General features: G+C 42.8%; 1 protein-coding gene across 2 annotated transcripts in view; it reads left to right on the plus strand.

The window, feature by feature from the left end:
* Positions 1–1,112: 1,112 nt before the first annotated feature.
* The window catches only part of CRADD (CARD and death domain containing adaptor protein), a gene marked incomplete at its 3' end in the record, with an annotated part of 187,439 nt that continues 172,064 nt past the window's right edge, over positions 1,113–16,487 (plus strand). For both annotated transcript variants that reach the window (XM_079715572.1, XM_079715573.1), the window contains exon 1: positions 1,113–1,482. In XM_079715572.1, the coding sequence (XP_079571698.1) occupies positions 1,185–1,482 (298 nt within the window). In that variant the 5' untranslated portion in view covers positions 1,113–1,184. The remainder of the gene's footprint in view (positions 1,483–16,487) is intronic.

Raw genomic sequence — 16,487 nt, forward strand, 5'->3', positions numbered from 1 at the left:
CAGAGGAGGGCTGGAGTCTGTGACTATATATAAGATTTACTGTAGACTGGGCATGAACGCCTAATGTTCTCCTTGAAGGCAATGGTGTATAGGCCTTTTCTCTTAAGGAAAAATATCCTTAAACTTACTGGTACCTGCCGGTTTATTGCCCCACTTCCATTGATGATCAGCTTCTGCAGATGCCCGCGGTCTTAAGGGCACTTGTGTGCATATTGGCGGTTTCTGCGGTGGTGGGGTATCTCTGATGAACGCAATGTTAAAGGAAAAGCACTATTTCTTCTCAGGTATGTTAGAATGAAATGCTCCTCTGTAATCCTCAGGTAAAAGTTGCTTTTTTTTTCCAGAAGATGTTAGGGGTAGGAGTTTATTAATTTATTTATCTTTGCTGTGTTGGGTCTTCGTTTCTGTGCGAGGGCTTTCTCTAGTTGCGGCGAGCGGGGGCCACTCTTCATCGCGGTGCGCGGGCCTCTCACTATCGCGGCCTCTCTTGTTGAGGAGCACAGGCTCCAGACGCGCAGGCTCAGTAGTTCTGGCCCACGGGCCTAGTTGCTCCGCGGCATGTGGGATCTTCCCAGACCAGGGCTCGAACCCGTGTCCCCTGCATTAGCAGACAGACTCTCAACCACTGCGCCACCAGGGAAGCCCCAAAAGTTGCTTTTTTTTTTTGCGGTACGCGGGCCTCTCACTGCCATGGCCCCTCCCGTTGCGGAGCACAGGCTCCGAACACGCAGGCTCAGCGGCCATGGCTCACGGGCCCAGCCGCTCCGCGGCATGTGGGATCTTCCCGGACCGGGGCATGAACCTGTGTCCCCTGCATCAGCAGGCGGACTCTCAACCACTGCGCCACCAGGGAAGCCCCCTCAAAAGTTGCTTTTTAAGCAGGGTCTCTAATCCACTTTTTCCCAAATATCTTTATGGAACAAGGAATGGAGCTAGGACTCCATTGTGTGGAAAGTAAAAGCAGAGAAGATGATTCATTTTCAGTGCTGTTCATCATGTTCTGAAGCATTCGAAATTAATTCAGCTTGGCGTAACAGCCGTGTATTAAACACCATGGCCTGGCGTTCTGCTAGGGTTCAAAGATGTCCGTGACCTTAAGGAGCTTGCACTGTAAGACACCATCTTTAGGGGCTCGTCAGGCTTCCTGTGATCTGAGCTACCATTTTGTCTCTTCCCAGGGGGAGATGGAGGCTAGAGACAAGCAAGTGCTTCGCTCCCTTCGCCTCGAGCTGGGTGCAGAGGTACTGGTGGAGGGACTGGTCCTCCAGTATCTTTACCAGGAAGGGGTCTTGACGGAAAGCCATGTTCAAGAAATTAAAGCTCAAGCCACAGGCCTCCGGAAAACAATGCTGCTGCTGGATATCCTACCTACCAGGGGTCCTAAAGCATTCGATGCCTTCCTAGATTCCCTGCAGGAATTCCCCTGGGTAAGGGAGAAACTGGAGAAGGCCAGAGAAGAAGCCATGGTTGAGCTGCCTGCAGGTAGGCCTCAAAAAGATCACTCCAGACCACCTCCAAGATTGTTGGAACTGTGCCCTTTGGATTTGAAGTTGGGGTTTTAGGCTGGGTGGGGGTTGGCGGGTCCTGAAAGTGGGAAAGGAGTTTGGTTTGCAGGCATGTGGCGCTGGAGGGACTGGATGAGGAGGTGGAGTTAGGAAGGGCAGGGAAGGAGGGGGGAATGGAACATGATTGAGAGGGTGAGGAGGGAGCTCAGAGGATACATTTAGAAATGCTTCCAGGGAAAGTTGGCAAGTCCCTTGGAAGGCATGTTCTCATCTGAGAGCCAGGTCATATCTCAGCCCTTGGCATTGGGAGCCATTTGGAAAGTGCAGATGGGAAAGCAGGCTTTAGGCTTCCTGATAACTGATTCGTGGGGTGCCAGAGCGGCCGGCCGGAAAAGGTCAGACTCATGAAGAAGGAGACAGCCTCTAGGAAGGCATGCCTTGCACCTGTTCCCTGGGCTGTCCTGCATGGCCAAAGGGGATTATTTGGAAGGCTGGCTTAGTTTGTTTTTAAAGACTATTGATTTAAAGTCATCCTTTTTAGTTTGGCTTTGTTCAGACACCTGGAGTATTTAATTTTATAAGGACAGTAGTTTTTTTTTTGGGGGGGCGGGTGCCTCATTTTGATTTTAAGGAATGTTGGAAACTATGGAAAAGAGAAACAGTCCTAGTGCTATCAGCCTGGCTTGTAGCAAGAAGATGTGAGATGAAACACTTGTTCCCTCTCAACACCTCCCATGACGTCTACTTTTTACAGAGATTGAGGAGCAGATAACTGAACTGGCAAAAAAAAAAAAAGAAAGAAAAAAGGAAAAAAGAAAGTTGACTTGTAAATTTTTAACAGAGTTAGGAAATCGACATTCTCAGTTTTTTATAGCAGTGATAGTTAGAACTACCCCAACTCAGGGGTCCCCAGAATTTGTTGTTGCTGTTTTTCAAATACCAATATAACTAGTAAAAAAACAAATGCCGGTAATAAAGAAACTACTTTTATTATTTTTACCCCATGGACCTCATATTTTGAATGATTTTCCAGACCACATGTATTAAGTAATCATGACTAATTCTTCTAATATTTTTATTAATGACATATGTCCGAATATTTGATCAACATGAGATAACTGGTTGACTTAGGAAGGCCTGGTAAAATCCCAGTGGAAAAAGCAAAAATATTTTCATTTCCTTGCATGGCCAAATTACAGGTAAATGTATGTTTCAGGCTTTTTGAAATACTGAAAAAAACTGGCCTTTGAGGACCACAGGAATTTTCAGGTTGGATTATTCTTACAAAATAAAATACTCCAGGTGTGTGAACAAAGCCAAACTGAAGTAGGTAAAATGTTTCTACCACTTGATTGAAAGCAGAATATATAACATAGAAGTGGGGAGGTGTTAAAAGAAATATTAGGGTGTCCAATATCTTTTCATGGTATTTGACTTAGAGCTTCCTCTTGGCAACACATAGTTGGAAACAGCAAAACAGGCAAACTGAAAGCCTGTTACTACTGAAATACTTAATTTAATTTTATAATCATTGTCGGTGTTGTAAATAGTACGATTGTATGTTGTTCAAAGAGGTGCGACCCCATTTTCATTTCTTCTGATTCATTCAAAGAACAAGAAAAATTAAAATTATTTTTACCAAATGGTGAAAGTTACAACGATGTTGAAGAAAAAAAATATACATATATATTTTTAAGTGAGCAGTATGAAACATCACGGAGCGGGAAAAAATTGAGTGTATCTGTGTTGAAGTTTGGAAAAATAACGTTAATATGTTAATTCTGTGAAGTGGTCAAATGGAACGATAGGTTGGCTACTGCACAAATGAAGTCCTCTTAATTGTTTTACTTCTTGTTGAGTAACACTGCTACTGAAAAAAATATCCTGAAGAGAGAGTTTGATTTACATAGCGTTCTGTATACTTTCCACAGTGGCAGTTACACAAACTCACTTTTTAAATAGTTTTTGTTAATTGTTGAATATTTGAAGTAAGATTACAAAATATAAGTAAGGTGTGAAGAAGAGTGGTACAGTGAACGCCTGTCTCCCCATCACTCAGTTAAAAAAATATTACATGGCCTTGAGGACCCCTGGGTGCTCCTCTCAATCCTAGCTCATCCCCAACCTCCACTCACTGATAAACCCTGAATTTGGAGTTTATCATTTCCTTCTTCACTTTGTAATTTTCCATCTCATAAAACTCACTTTTAAAATCCACATATGTTATGGAAAATTCACTACACCATAAGTTTCAGCAATATCTATGTATGTAAGGTGTGGAGGAAATGGTATACTTTATGGTATATTTTAAAATGATATATTTTAAAGGAGTTGTTAGTTAACAGCCTTCTTTATTTGAGACCTTAAACTTTTAAGTGTTAAATTAACTTGATGGCTGTATTTTAATTATAAAATTAAATTAGGACTTAATTAATTGGAAACCTATTTTTTTTTTAATCCTGGAAAGAGTATATTAGACTTGAAATGCCTTCAGTTTTAATGTAAAAAATGCGAATGTACCCAGAGGCCTATTTTCCAGGACCCCAGTGCTTCTCCAGTGTCGTAATGGAGTAATTTTAACAAGGTTTTAAATAGTCCATTTAAATTTTTGTAAAGGCATGTTTGAACTTTGAAGAATTAGAATGTAGGAAAATGTGGTGCTTATATGTGTATGTGTATACAATAACCTCTTCTGACTTTTTACTCATTTCAGTTGCAGTTATTAATTTGTACAGGTTTGATGGTCTTCTCTTGGGAGACTTTGAAAATGAATGGGGAGGAATGGCTTTCTCTTTGGCCAAGAGGTCTATCCTGATTGATCTGAATGAACTGATGTTATTTTATAAAAAGTTTTCTTGTTTTGGTCTTTTCAGAGATTCTTGGTTTTCCTTTTGTTTGTTTGGTTACTTTTTGTGTTTCACTTGTAAACTTTGAGCTACTTCAGAGGCCTTATTTGGTGACTGATCCCCGTTAGTTGCTTTTAATTTATAGTCCGGGTGTCATTTTTTATTTTATTTTATTTATTTTTAATTTTATTTTTTTAATAGACACGTAGCCATTTTATTTTATTTTATTCTTGGCTGTGCCGCGTGGCATGTGGGATCTTAGTTTCCCCACCAGGGATAGAACCCATGCCCCCTGCAGTGGAAGCCCTGAGTCTTAACCACTGGACCACCAGGGAAGTCCCTGGGTGTCATTTTTTAGAGAAGAATCAAGTTGTATCTTGATTCTCTCTATTCTTCTAAACTGTGCCGCCAGGAAATCCCAAAACATTAAAAAAACCAAAAAGTTAAACCTTTGATTCTCTCAGTGTGCCTAGATGACTGGTATCCTTATCCCTATTAAAAAGAAACAAAAACAAAACCAAGAGGTTAATGGATAATTGATTTTGTGTTTTTTCTCACCTTATCAAGACTTATATTTTATTATTTTTTTATCTTTTTTCATAAATTTATTTTATTTATTCATTTTTGGCTGTGTTGGGTCTTCGTTGCTGCGCATGGACTTTCTCTACTTGCAGCGAGCGGGGGCTGCTCTTCGTTGCGGTGCACAGGGTTCTCATTGCGGTGGCTTCTCTTGTTGCGAAGCACAGGCTCTAGGCGTGCGGGCTTCAGTAGTTGTGGCTCGCCGGCTCTAGAGCGCAGCCTCAGTAGTTGTGGCACACAGGCTTAGTTGCTCTGCAGCACGTGGGATCTTCCCGGACCAGGGCTCGAACCCGTGTCCCCTGCACTGGCAGGCAGATTCTTAACCACTGCACCACCAGGGAAGCCCAAGACTCTTATATTTTAAAAGAGGAATTCTGGCAATAAAATGACTTAATCCCACTTGGCACCATGGAAGGCACACTTCATGGTATGTCCTCTCCTGGCCAAGGTCACGTAGTAGACACTAGATTAGCTGGAAATCCTCCCTGGGCTCCTGGCAGGTCACTTAGGAGATGAGGATAGTGCTGAATCTGGGTAAGGGCAGCATGTGTCTTCCTGCCTGGCTTCCCGCTACTCATGGGCCCTGTCTAGGCTGACAAGCTCGCTCTGGTGCCTGAGCTAATCTGGATCTGGAAAGGAGGTTTGTCAGCAGCCCCTGTCTCACCAGCTGGTAGGACTTAGCCTTAGGTCATGGTGGGAGTGACGTCTGGGCCCAAGGACTCCCTGTTCTACCATGTTGGCCCTGGCTGTGGGATTGGGTCTCTGCCATGATTCCCACTTAACAGTCAGCCTGGCAACCCTTCCTTTAACTCCAGTCTTTTTTAGGCTTGGGAGTTTTTTTTTGTTTTTTCTTTCTTCCTAGGCTAAATTTCTGCTTTATATTCTCTTAGCCACCAGCAAGGATGAAAGATAAATATCTTATAATGCAGCTCAGTGACTCCTATTTTAGCATCAGATGCCTCAACTCTCTGGCCTGCTGGAGTAGCTGTCCTGGGGTTGACATTTGTTGTAACCTTGCCTGAGCTTGAGCTGTTCCTCGCCATGGACCCTGTGCCCTGGACTCTGTGGCTGCCCTCAGTGGAGCAGGATGCAGGCCTGGCCTGTTTCCCCTCTGCCCAGAGGGTCCAGGGCTCAGCCTGTCCTTTTTGGAGCTGGCCTTGTGTGACCACGTAGAGCTACGTCAACCACTGTTTCGAGATATACTCTGGCTGTCAGATGTATACTTGGATACATCTGAAGTTACTGAGCAGTAAAGTTACTGAGCAATAAAAAAGCAATGAAGTTTTTACTCTAGGTATTGTAATAGGTTTATTAGAGAGATTTCTAGCCTGGGATTTTTTAATCATACCATGAATTCATACCTACTCTGGGTATGGTAATTTCAGTGTTGATCTTAGTTCATCAGGCTTGTGGTCTGTCCAGGCACTTCCACTGTGGCTGAGTAGTGTTCACTCTGTGGCATCCTGTGTCCTAGAGAGGGGATGGTGGGTCAGCATTCAGAGCAAGACCCCTCCTTGTGCTAAGGGCAGATTCTACAGAGAGCCCAGGTTTCTATGTGTCCCCGATATGATTATCATATACTTCCTGAGGACCAACTAGATGCCAGGCACTAGGTGATAAAGATACATGAAGATCTCCAGATCAGCTGAGAAGACTCGTTCATTCATTCAACAGATACTAGTCTTGACCATGTGCCAGACATTGGGTGCTGGGTATATTGTAGTAAACAAAGCGCCTGCTCTTCTGGAGCTCACTATATTCTGTAGTCTGATGGGGACCGACCACAAGCAAGTGAATAAATAATACATCAGGTGGTGAGAGTGCTTTGAAGAAGAACAGTGTGCGTGGTGTTGAGGAAGGGCTTTCCGTAGTATGTGGGGTGGTCAGAGAAAGCTTCTCTGATGAGAGGACGTTGAGCAGAGACCTGAATTCTTCAATAGAGTGGATACCTGGAGGAAGAGCTTTCAGATAGAGGGGACCACAAGGGCAAAGGAACTCAAGTGGAGCCCCAGTGACAGGGTGGCTAGAGCCCAGGCCCTTCTGGGAGAATAACCTTTCTCCCAGAGAGATGCTACGTCATATTGCCAGTCGTAAAGGCCCAGTCTCGACTGTTTGTCCTTGTGTTTCCCAGAATGTGAGATGTGTGCACAGCCATGATCTTGGGTGACTCTTAAAATGATTTTAGATGATATGTGGACATGGGATTAGATCGCAAGGTGAAAGAGCTATTTCCTTTTTCTTTCTGTTTCAATCCTGATAACATCCAAGTGAAAACCTCCATTTGGTACAAGTGTTTCTGTAACATCTCTTGACACTTGCCAATTTTTCTTCGTAACAGACAGCAAAAGCTCCTCATGCTTAAAGCCTTCTGTAGACAACAGTATTTAGTTACAATTTAGTTATTGTGCTTGTTTTTTCCCCTTGTATCAATTTCATGGTTTTCTGACATTATGGCAAGTAAAACTGTTTTCTGTTTACTTTAAAATACATTGTATTTAAGTAAAAATCAGTCAACATAAAGAAAAATACTAAGAAAATAATAATGGTATGACAATATGGCAAAAAGTGTGAAGATGCGCGTCATGTATTTTCTCATTTGAAAAGAGCGACAGGAGTTTGGGGCAGGAAGGCTCTGGCTCTAGTTCAGATGGAAGATAACACCATATTCAAGATACTTTACTGTTCTGCGTATTCAGTGGATGCACAGTGGCTGGGAACGGGTTAAATTTATTAGCAGAATTGCCAGAATGACTTAATTTTAAGTTGTCTACATTGTAAGTGCATTCGCTTGCTAATGTAACAAGTCAGCAAAATGGAGACACAGCCCAGTATTCCAGACTTTAAGACTGGGAGGGTGATGGTCGCAGATCATCTAATTTTTCTCTGAGAAAACGAGTGCTAGAGAGATTAAGACAACTTGCCCATGATCACACAGCTAGTTAATGTAATTTATTGCCAGGACTGGAACCCAGGCCTCCCGACTCTGGATTTAAGACTTTTGCTATGCAGTCTTGGCTCCCTGCTGGGTTTGAAATGGAATTGTATTATGCTGTAGTGTTAATCATTGAAATTAGCCTTTAAAAAAATTGTACTCATGCTTTTTTCTTCATTTTAAGAGGAAAATTTCAAGGGCTTTTAGAGGTATACTGGGATGAGGTTTTACTAAAATATTTTATTTTTATCAGTGCCAATTTTAATCATTTAAAAGGAAATTTTGATGGTTCAGTACTGCATTTTGTCAGAAGACTCCACCCCTCACCCTCCCACCCCCTTCTGCAAGGCTGACATACAGAAAGGGCGGAAGACTTTTATCAAGTATTTATGGGACTGATGAAATAATGCATCTGTTGGCAGCAAACTGCAGCGCTTTCTAGGAATAGCAAACCGTGTGACAGGTCTCTCCTCAGCAGGGATGCCTCCATATCCATCTAAAAAATGGATTTAATGTCCTTTCCTTTTAGAAATTCTCACTGTGACGTTTTTTTCTCCCTCCTGTGGGTGTATGGGTCGCTTGGCTACATCAATCACCCTACTGACCCTCAGGGTTGATTTAGCTCAGTGTTGTTTAACTCTGGCTTTTAAAAAAAAGCCTAATGATCCTCAGGCTTCACCCCAGGCCAGTTCATGCCAAAATCTGTGGAGGTGGTGTCTGGGCAGTGGTATTAAAGACACAAACACGCATACACAGGCACAGACACCTTCCCAGGTTAATTTTGAAGTGCAGCCAGGATTGAGAACCTTGAGATCCGACCAGCAGATTGTGCACATGGCTCCTTTCTCACTTATCACTTCCTGGGTATGGGCCTCCTAAAGCTGTGTGCTTGCTTGAAGAGTTGCTGTTGTTTTCAGGTGGGGGAAGGTGGAAGGGAGCTAGGAATAGAGATGTAGAAGGATAGATAGCTTTGTTTTAAATCTGTGCTCACCATTGTTGTTAATTCTTTGAATTCCCTGAACATTATTGCTTAAGAATGTTCTAGCATCTCAGACCCCATGCAGGTGTGACTCTACTATCAACATTAAACTCCATTAGCTCTCCTTGGGGATTCATAGGCTACGTGTTCACAGAACAGAACTGAAGAGAGGGTTTTGAACTATCTGGTGAATTTGGATTTGGGGGAATTCCATTCATTGTCTATTCACATTGTTTGGTAATTACAGACCATCCACAATACTGTGTGCCCTGTAGATCAAGTTATGTCCAAATGGAGACAGAACCTGCTGGAGGAGAGTGAGTTGGGTGCTGCTCTCAGCTACAGAGGGAGCTGAAGATGGCTTGAGGATGGATGAGAGGAGGAGAGACACAAATGGCCAGTTGGGAAGACTGGGACTGGCTTAGTTTGTCCATCTGTGGGTTGGTCAGACAATCTGCCCACAGTTTCTGTTTATAATTAAAAATGAATTTTAATCTTTTCTGTGTCTCACCAAGAACCTCAAATAATACCAGTGAAATCATAATCATAGTATTTATCAGCAGCTTAATTTACCATGTGCCAGGCACTGTTCCAGGTCCTTTGCATTTATTAATTCATTTAATCCTGACAGTAACTTAATGAGGTAGAAGGTATTATTATCCTCATTGCACAGAGATGTTAAGTCACTTGCTCAAGGTCATACGATGTAGTTAAGCCAAATTTGCAATCTAGGCACTTTGACTTCAAAGCCTACTGATTCATGTCCTGTAAAGACACTTTCTCAAAATTTACTTTTCTCTCCTCCCTAATTCTGATAACCTGTGGCTGCTTCAGAGCGTGTTATTTACCAGCCCCCACTTTTTCCTCCCCCACCCCACTCCAGGCTCTCCCAGACATGCAACCACAGGGTCTTTTATGTCTTTCTCTTTCCCACCTATTGTCCAAAGACTAATTCCTGGTTGGTCTCTCTCTCTCCCCCATCTCTCATTTTATCCTCTTTTTGGGGGGCCGGGGAGGGGTAGGGTCTAATGTGAGGCCGTAGGGGGTCAAGGGACAGGGCCCTTGGGTTGCTTCCATCCCACTTGCTACCCTGAGAGTAAAAAAAGACTCAGTCTTCTTGGCTGTGATCAGGAGATGGTGTGTTGGCTCTCCTGGTACTGGAATCAGGTCCCACTTTTGCAGCTCCTAAATCATGCTATGGAAAGTCATCAGTTCCAATAACCAGCTTTTCTGGTGGCATGGCCTCAGAGTTTAACTGTATGTTTAGCAAGGTAGTGTTCTCTTTTTATGGGTATAGTTCAAACTTGTAGGCTGCTGTTGTAGCTAGCTGCAGGAATGTTTGCCTTTACTTAATTTTAATAGGCAGCTGTGTTTATACTTGTTCCTCAGTTTGAGCAGTAAGGAGTATATGAATATGATTCTTTGGAGGACTTTTCCCCCAGAGGGAAAAAAGAGTACATTGTACTTTTCCAAACAGTAAATTTTAATTGAGAAGGAAATGTAACTTCTAGAAGTTTGGGGCAGGTTTTAGTCTTAGGCTTTACTTTTGTTAGCATTATAAAAGAAATCTTAACTCCTTGTGAGAAGCGCCAAGTTGACAATTCCTGGAAATGTTCATGTTCTATTTATGCTCAGCACCATAGCAGAGAGGGTGGCGACACTGTTACCAAAATAAAACTGCTGAGATGTAGTAAGTGGCAAACGAGAGCTGATGGTTTTATAACCTAAATATAAGACTTTTAAAGCATCTCTCAGTCCCACCATTTGTCCATAAGGTATATGGGGGCTTAGTGGTAATGGTGCAGTTGTTATGGAGAATTACAGAGCAAGCAGAGCACATCTGTTGGGACTTGCCCTGTTGTTAGAACTGGGGAAGGTTAGAGCCGGAAGGTACCTCAGAGACTTTACAGATGAGGGAACTAAGAGATGCAAATCAGTCAAACATGTATGTGGGCTCTTTGGTTCAACCAGTAGACCTCTTGCTAACATAAGCAAAAGTGGAAATTTCTCTAACGTGCACTGGGTAGTTCACAACTTTGAAGTAGTTGCTAAAATTTCAGGGCTCGGTAAAGGCAGGAGTCAGGCAACCCTGGGGATTTCTGGGCATTGATGACCATCTCCAGCTCAGTTCCTCCACTTTGTCTTCTCTCGACGTTCAGAGTCTGGTTGGCCTAGGCTGAGTCATGAGCCCTTCCCTTAGGACACCAGAGTCACCTGGAGTGGGGAAGGGACAGTTCCAAAAGGAAGAGGTGAAAGCTCATTAAGAGATATCTGCTGTACTATGTCATGCCCATTCTTTTTATATTTAACACGTTCCACACTTGTGGGCCTGGAAAGAACTGGTAGCCCTTTAAGGAAGGAGAATGTTCTACATCGTTTTTCTTTTTCTTTTTTTTAAAAAAATAAATTTATTTATTTATTTTTGGCTGCATTGGGTCTTCGTTGCTGTGCATGGGCTTTCTCTAGTTGCGGTGAGCAGGGGCTACTCTTCCTTGTGGTGTGCAGGCTTCTCATTGCGGTGGCTTCTCTTGTTGCGGAGCATGGACTCTAGGCATGCGGGCCTCCGTAGCTGTGGCACGCAGGCTCAGCAGTTGTGGCTCACGAGCTCTAGAACGCAGGCTCAGTAGTTGTGGTGCATGGGCTCATTTGCTCCGTGGCATGTGGGAATCCTCCCGGACCAGGGCTCGAACCCGTGTTCCCTGCATTGGCAGGCAGATTCCCAACCACTGCGCCACCAGGGAAGTCCCTGTTCTACATCTTAATGTAGCAAGGCCCAGGTTGAAGGCCAGAGGTGGTAGGAAGAGTAAAGGAGAACAGTTTTTGAAAGAAGAAAAGTCTTCTGAAACCTTTTCAAAATCAGACGATATTGAGGGGAAAAATGGATTGAGAATGTTGAAGTAGAGAGGAGGTTAGAAGGAGAATTTGGATTGAGTTCTAGCCTAAGGGCTTTACATATATAAACTCACTTTATCCTCATAGACCTTTGAAGTAGGTACTATTACTGTCAGTAGATAAATCGCCCAAAGTCACACAGCTCAGTAGTAGCAGAGCTGAGATTTGAACACTGACAGTCTGGTCTTCCAGTCTTATTGATCACTAGGCAATTCCAGTTCTTGGTTCTGATTGGAGTCATGTGCCTTAGATTACCTGACCTGGGCTAGCCACAGCTTCTTTATTTCCTGACCCCTTTTTGCCTTGGTCTCACCTGTGGCCAACATTTTCATGCTTTTGTTGTTGTTGCTGTTTGTTTTTTATACAGTTTACCAAATGGGAGATTAAAAGAAATACCAAACAGGATAAAAAATGTTTTCTAAGAAATGTGATTAGACAAAGATGTTAAAAGAGATTGACATGGCAATTTTTGTTTGTTGAGTCTTTAAACTTGTCTCTTCCCTTTCAATTTCTTTTTATTCTCAATTAGTCATTTGATGGTGCCATGGGAAAATGTGCTTTCTTCAGGCCTCTCCTATTTGTTTGAGCCCTTTTATTCCTTCATGTGTCTGTCAGGATCCATTCTAGAGACAAAAACTACTAGTTATTTGAATAAGGAAAATTTAATATAAAGAATTATACACTAGTAAAAAGTTAACAGTGGTTAACTACTAACAGAGGTAAAAGAGGTCTCCAAGGAATACAGGAATAGCAAGTGGAAGAAGCTACTTTTTCTAGGGCTGGAAGAGAGTACAGGTTGAAGGCACTACGAGCTTGCACAAGGCCCCTCTCCACCCCCAAGGCTGTGGTTCAGACATCACTGGAGGTGAAGTGACTGCCACATGAGTATGCAGCCTGCCGGTGGCCAGGGAACTAGCCAGAGGTTCCAGACTAGAGCTGATCTGTAAGAGCAGCCCACCAGGTTGAGAAACTTGTTAGAGAATGTGGGTAGAGCAGAGTTGATTCTCAGAAAGCAGACTGCTGAGTGGTAGAGAAATTCCCTGGATAGTGAGCACCTTTTGTTTCCCAAACACCACTGGCAGTAGTACCCTTCAGAGGGGATAAAGCATCCCAAACCAGAATGAAAAGCCCCTTCCTCTGCAATGGCCTTGCAGTATCTCTCTAGTGCCCTCTACTGATGAAAACTAACACTGCACCACCTGACAAAGGAGAAATGTTTGCAGGGTCCAGCCCCAGTATCACGAAGCAGGGCAAAGAGGGTGAATACATTGTATTAGCAAGAAGTAATACATTGCTACTTGGTGCACCTCATCTGTAAAAGGATGATAGTACATAAATCCCGAAGTACTTCTTAGAAGCTGATTCATTCATTCATTCATTAGGCAACATTTATTATCTACCATCTGCTAAGGCTTTGAGATTATGATTGTCATTGTCTATTTTTTTGTGTTCCTCCCTGCAAAAAGAGTGCAGTCTTCTCTAAGGCAGAGGCTGTTGTTTTTTTTTTTTGCTGTACGCGGGCCTCTCACTGTTGTGGCCTCTCCCGTTGTGGAGCACAGGCTCCGGACGCGCAGGCTCAGTGGCCATGGCTCACGGGCCCAGCCGCTCCGTGGCATGTGGGATCTTCCCGGACTGGGGCACGAACCCATGTCCCCTGCGTCGGCAGGTGGACTCCCAACCACTGCGCCACCAGGGAAGCCCAGAGGCTGTTTTTATCTCTGTACTTGCAGAATCTATCTAGCATAGTGCTAGACACGTGTTAATCCTCACGTTTATTGAATGAATGAAGGAATGACTATAAAGATGAATGTAAAGGCAGAGTAGTACCCTCAAAGAGTTTATTTATTTTAATTTTTTAAAGTTTTTTTTTGGCCATGCCACACAGCTTGTGGGATCTTAGTTCCCTGACCAGGAATCGAACCTGGGGCCCCAGCAGTGAAAGCGCCAAATCCTAACCACTGGACTGCCAGGGAATTCCCATCAAAGAGTTTAAATTGCAACTGGGGAAAGATAGAGGCAGGTACTTAAGTATTGATATAATCCGGTATTCTGATTATCTTTTGTTGTGTAATAAGCTACTCCAAAACTTAGTGGCTTAAAATAACAGTCCTGTATTTTACCCATGAATGTGCAGTTTGGCCAGGGCTCAGGTGGGACAGCTCATTTCTGTTTCACCCAGTGCCAATTGCGGTGGTTTACCTGGGCTGGAGGATCCATTTCCCAGGTGGGTTGCTCACATTTCTGGTAAATTGGTGCTGCTTGTTGGTTTCTCTCCACATAGGCCTTTCTACAGATAGCTGGGGTTTCTTCACAGTATGGTGGTTGAGTTTCAAAGGGCAGGGAGTAGAAGCTGCTTGTTTCTTAAGTCCTGGATCCAGATACTGGCATAGTGTTGGCTTTCACTGTGTTCTTTCAGTTAAGCTGTACCAAAGCCCAGATTCAAAGAGAGGAGATAGAGACCTCACATTTCCTGGGGGGTATGTCAATCATTTTGGGGCCTTACTGTACTTATCAGATATAGTGGTTTAAAATATGTATATTTCTTATCATAAATGGGAAATTAGCTGCCCCGTATGAAAGTGACTTGTAAATTAATAGCAAATGTTATTTGATGTTGTTAATGTTTAACAAAAAAGTTTTTAAAAGTGAAAATAGATTTTCTTTCCGAATATAAAAGCAACATGTATTTGTTGTTTAAAAAAAAGCTCTAGAAAGATATCAAGAAAATGGAAATCACCCATAATCTTATTGCCCAGAAATAACCACGGTTTATAGTAAATGAGTAGTGAAATGCAATATTTGGGTTTTTACCACAGGAAATTTTGTTTTAGAAGCTCGCTCTTTTCTGAGCTCTAGTCATTTTGAGAAAGTTATTATTGATACTAACACTGAAATCCATGTGATGCCAAACAAAGAAAAAAATTCAGATTATATGTGTGTGTGTAAAAATATATACTTTTCTTCAGAGAGTGAAACTTTCTGAATCAACCTGAACTAGTCTTTTCACATTATTATTAAGGCTCGTTGCTATTTCAATTAGCAGAGGGAGGGTGTGGGAGCACTGGACTTAAATGACCTTCTCCAGTGACTCTTAGGGAACTACGAGTAGTATTTTTCACTCTGCCATTTAAAGTATTTTTCTGTTTATCTTTCTGTGAGTATTCTATTTCAAAGTATTGCACTAGATGATTATATAACCTGATTTTTTCAAAGCCTCCTGTTTGTATGCTTTTAAATACTACTACATTTCTAAACCTTTCTTCTTCACTGTTTTTCCCAAACTGTTGGGCTATAGGTGATTGAGCCTTTGCCTGTGGCATGTTAATATATATTGATGTCCTTCGAATTGACTGGATTTGTAAATATGTTAGTGTTCTGAATTGTAGAGTAGAGTTTTTCCCCTTGCCCTTGGAAAGGCATTCCTAATACCTTTTTCTGTTTGTTTTTAAACAAATCAGTATATTTCAAAGAAACTGTTACAACCTTTGGCAGAATAGTCATATCCCACGCCCCTCACTCTTCATTACCAGGGTAATACCATAAACCATCGTAGGAGGGGCTGGATAAGTCAGAGAAAAGAGCAGGTATGAGAAACACCAGAACTTTGCTTCCTGCATGATTTCAGCAAGCCCTTATTGAATATCTACTATGTGCCAGGAGTTAAACAGGTATACAAAAATTAAGGTATCATCCCTGCCCTCAAGTTGCTCCAGATAAATGAGATGATACATGTAAAGTACTTAGGGCTTCCCTGGTGGCGCAGTGGTTGAGAGTCCGCCTGCCGATGCAGGGGACACGGGTTCGTGCCCCGGTCCGGGAGGATCCCACATGCCGCGGAGCGGCTGGGCCTGTGAGCCATGGCCGCTGGGCCTGCGCGTCCGGAGCCTGTGCTCCGCAACGGGAGAGGCCACAACAGTGAGAGGCCCGCGTACCGCAAAAAAAAAAAAAAAACAACAAAAACTTAGAACAGAGCCTGGCATATATTACACATTCAGTTAATGTTTGCTGAATGTTAGTTAGTAAAATTCCATAGGAGGCATACAACTAGGAAAAAAATGTCTAAAAAGTCTTCTTAGGGAGACAAGAATGAAAATAAGGTTGAGAAGCACTGGATGGGGAAGGACTCGTTACCTGATTGGACTCTGGGCTGAGGGAGAAGGAGGATTCTGGGATGACACCCAGGTTTCTGGTTTGGACACTTATTGAAATTCACCAAGACCGGATACACAGGAGGTATGGTAGATGTACAGATTATGCTCTTTGAATTTAAGCTAGTAGTGACTCACAGGTATTGGGCACTTATTGTGAGCCAGCTCCTTTAGGTGCTTTACATTTGTCAGTAGTGCGAAGTAGATACTATAATATTATTGTTCCCATTTTAAAGATGAGGAAGCTGAGACCCAGCCCAGGGCCACGTAGCATTTCCTTTAGTGAAAATGCTTGGTAAGCTTTCGGAGATGTGGGTCTAGGTTCAGGATGGAGTCCTGCTTCTACCTTTTGTTTGCTGTTTGACCTTGGGGATTATTATTATTTTTTTCTCTGAATATAATTCCTTTGTTTGTAAAATAGAGCTGCCTCTTGCTCTTCTCCAAGAGTAGTTGTTCAGGTTAGATGAGAGGAGATATGAACACGTCTTCTAAAGCGTGTGTGTATACGTAGGTAGTATTTTTACTGTTAGCTGGTGCCCCACAGGAAATGCCACTTTCTCCCTTGCTGGACTTCTTACCTTTCCCCTCTGTGCTCACATAGCTCCC

The sequence above is a fragment of the Hyperoodon ampullatus genome (assembly GCF_949752795.1).
Source record: "Hyperoodon ampullatus genome assembly, chromosome: 11".
Taxonomy (NCBI): Eukaryota; Metazoa; Chordata; class Mammalia; order Artiodactyla; family Ziphiidae; genus Hyperoodon; species Hyperoodon ampullatus.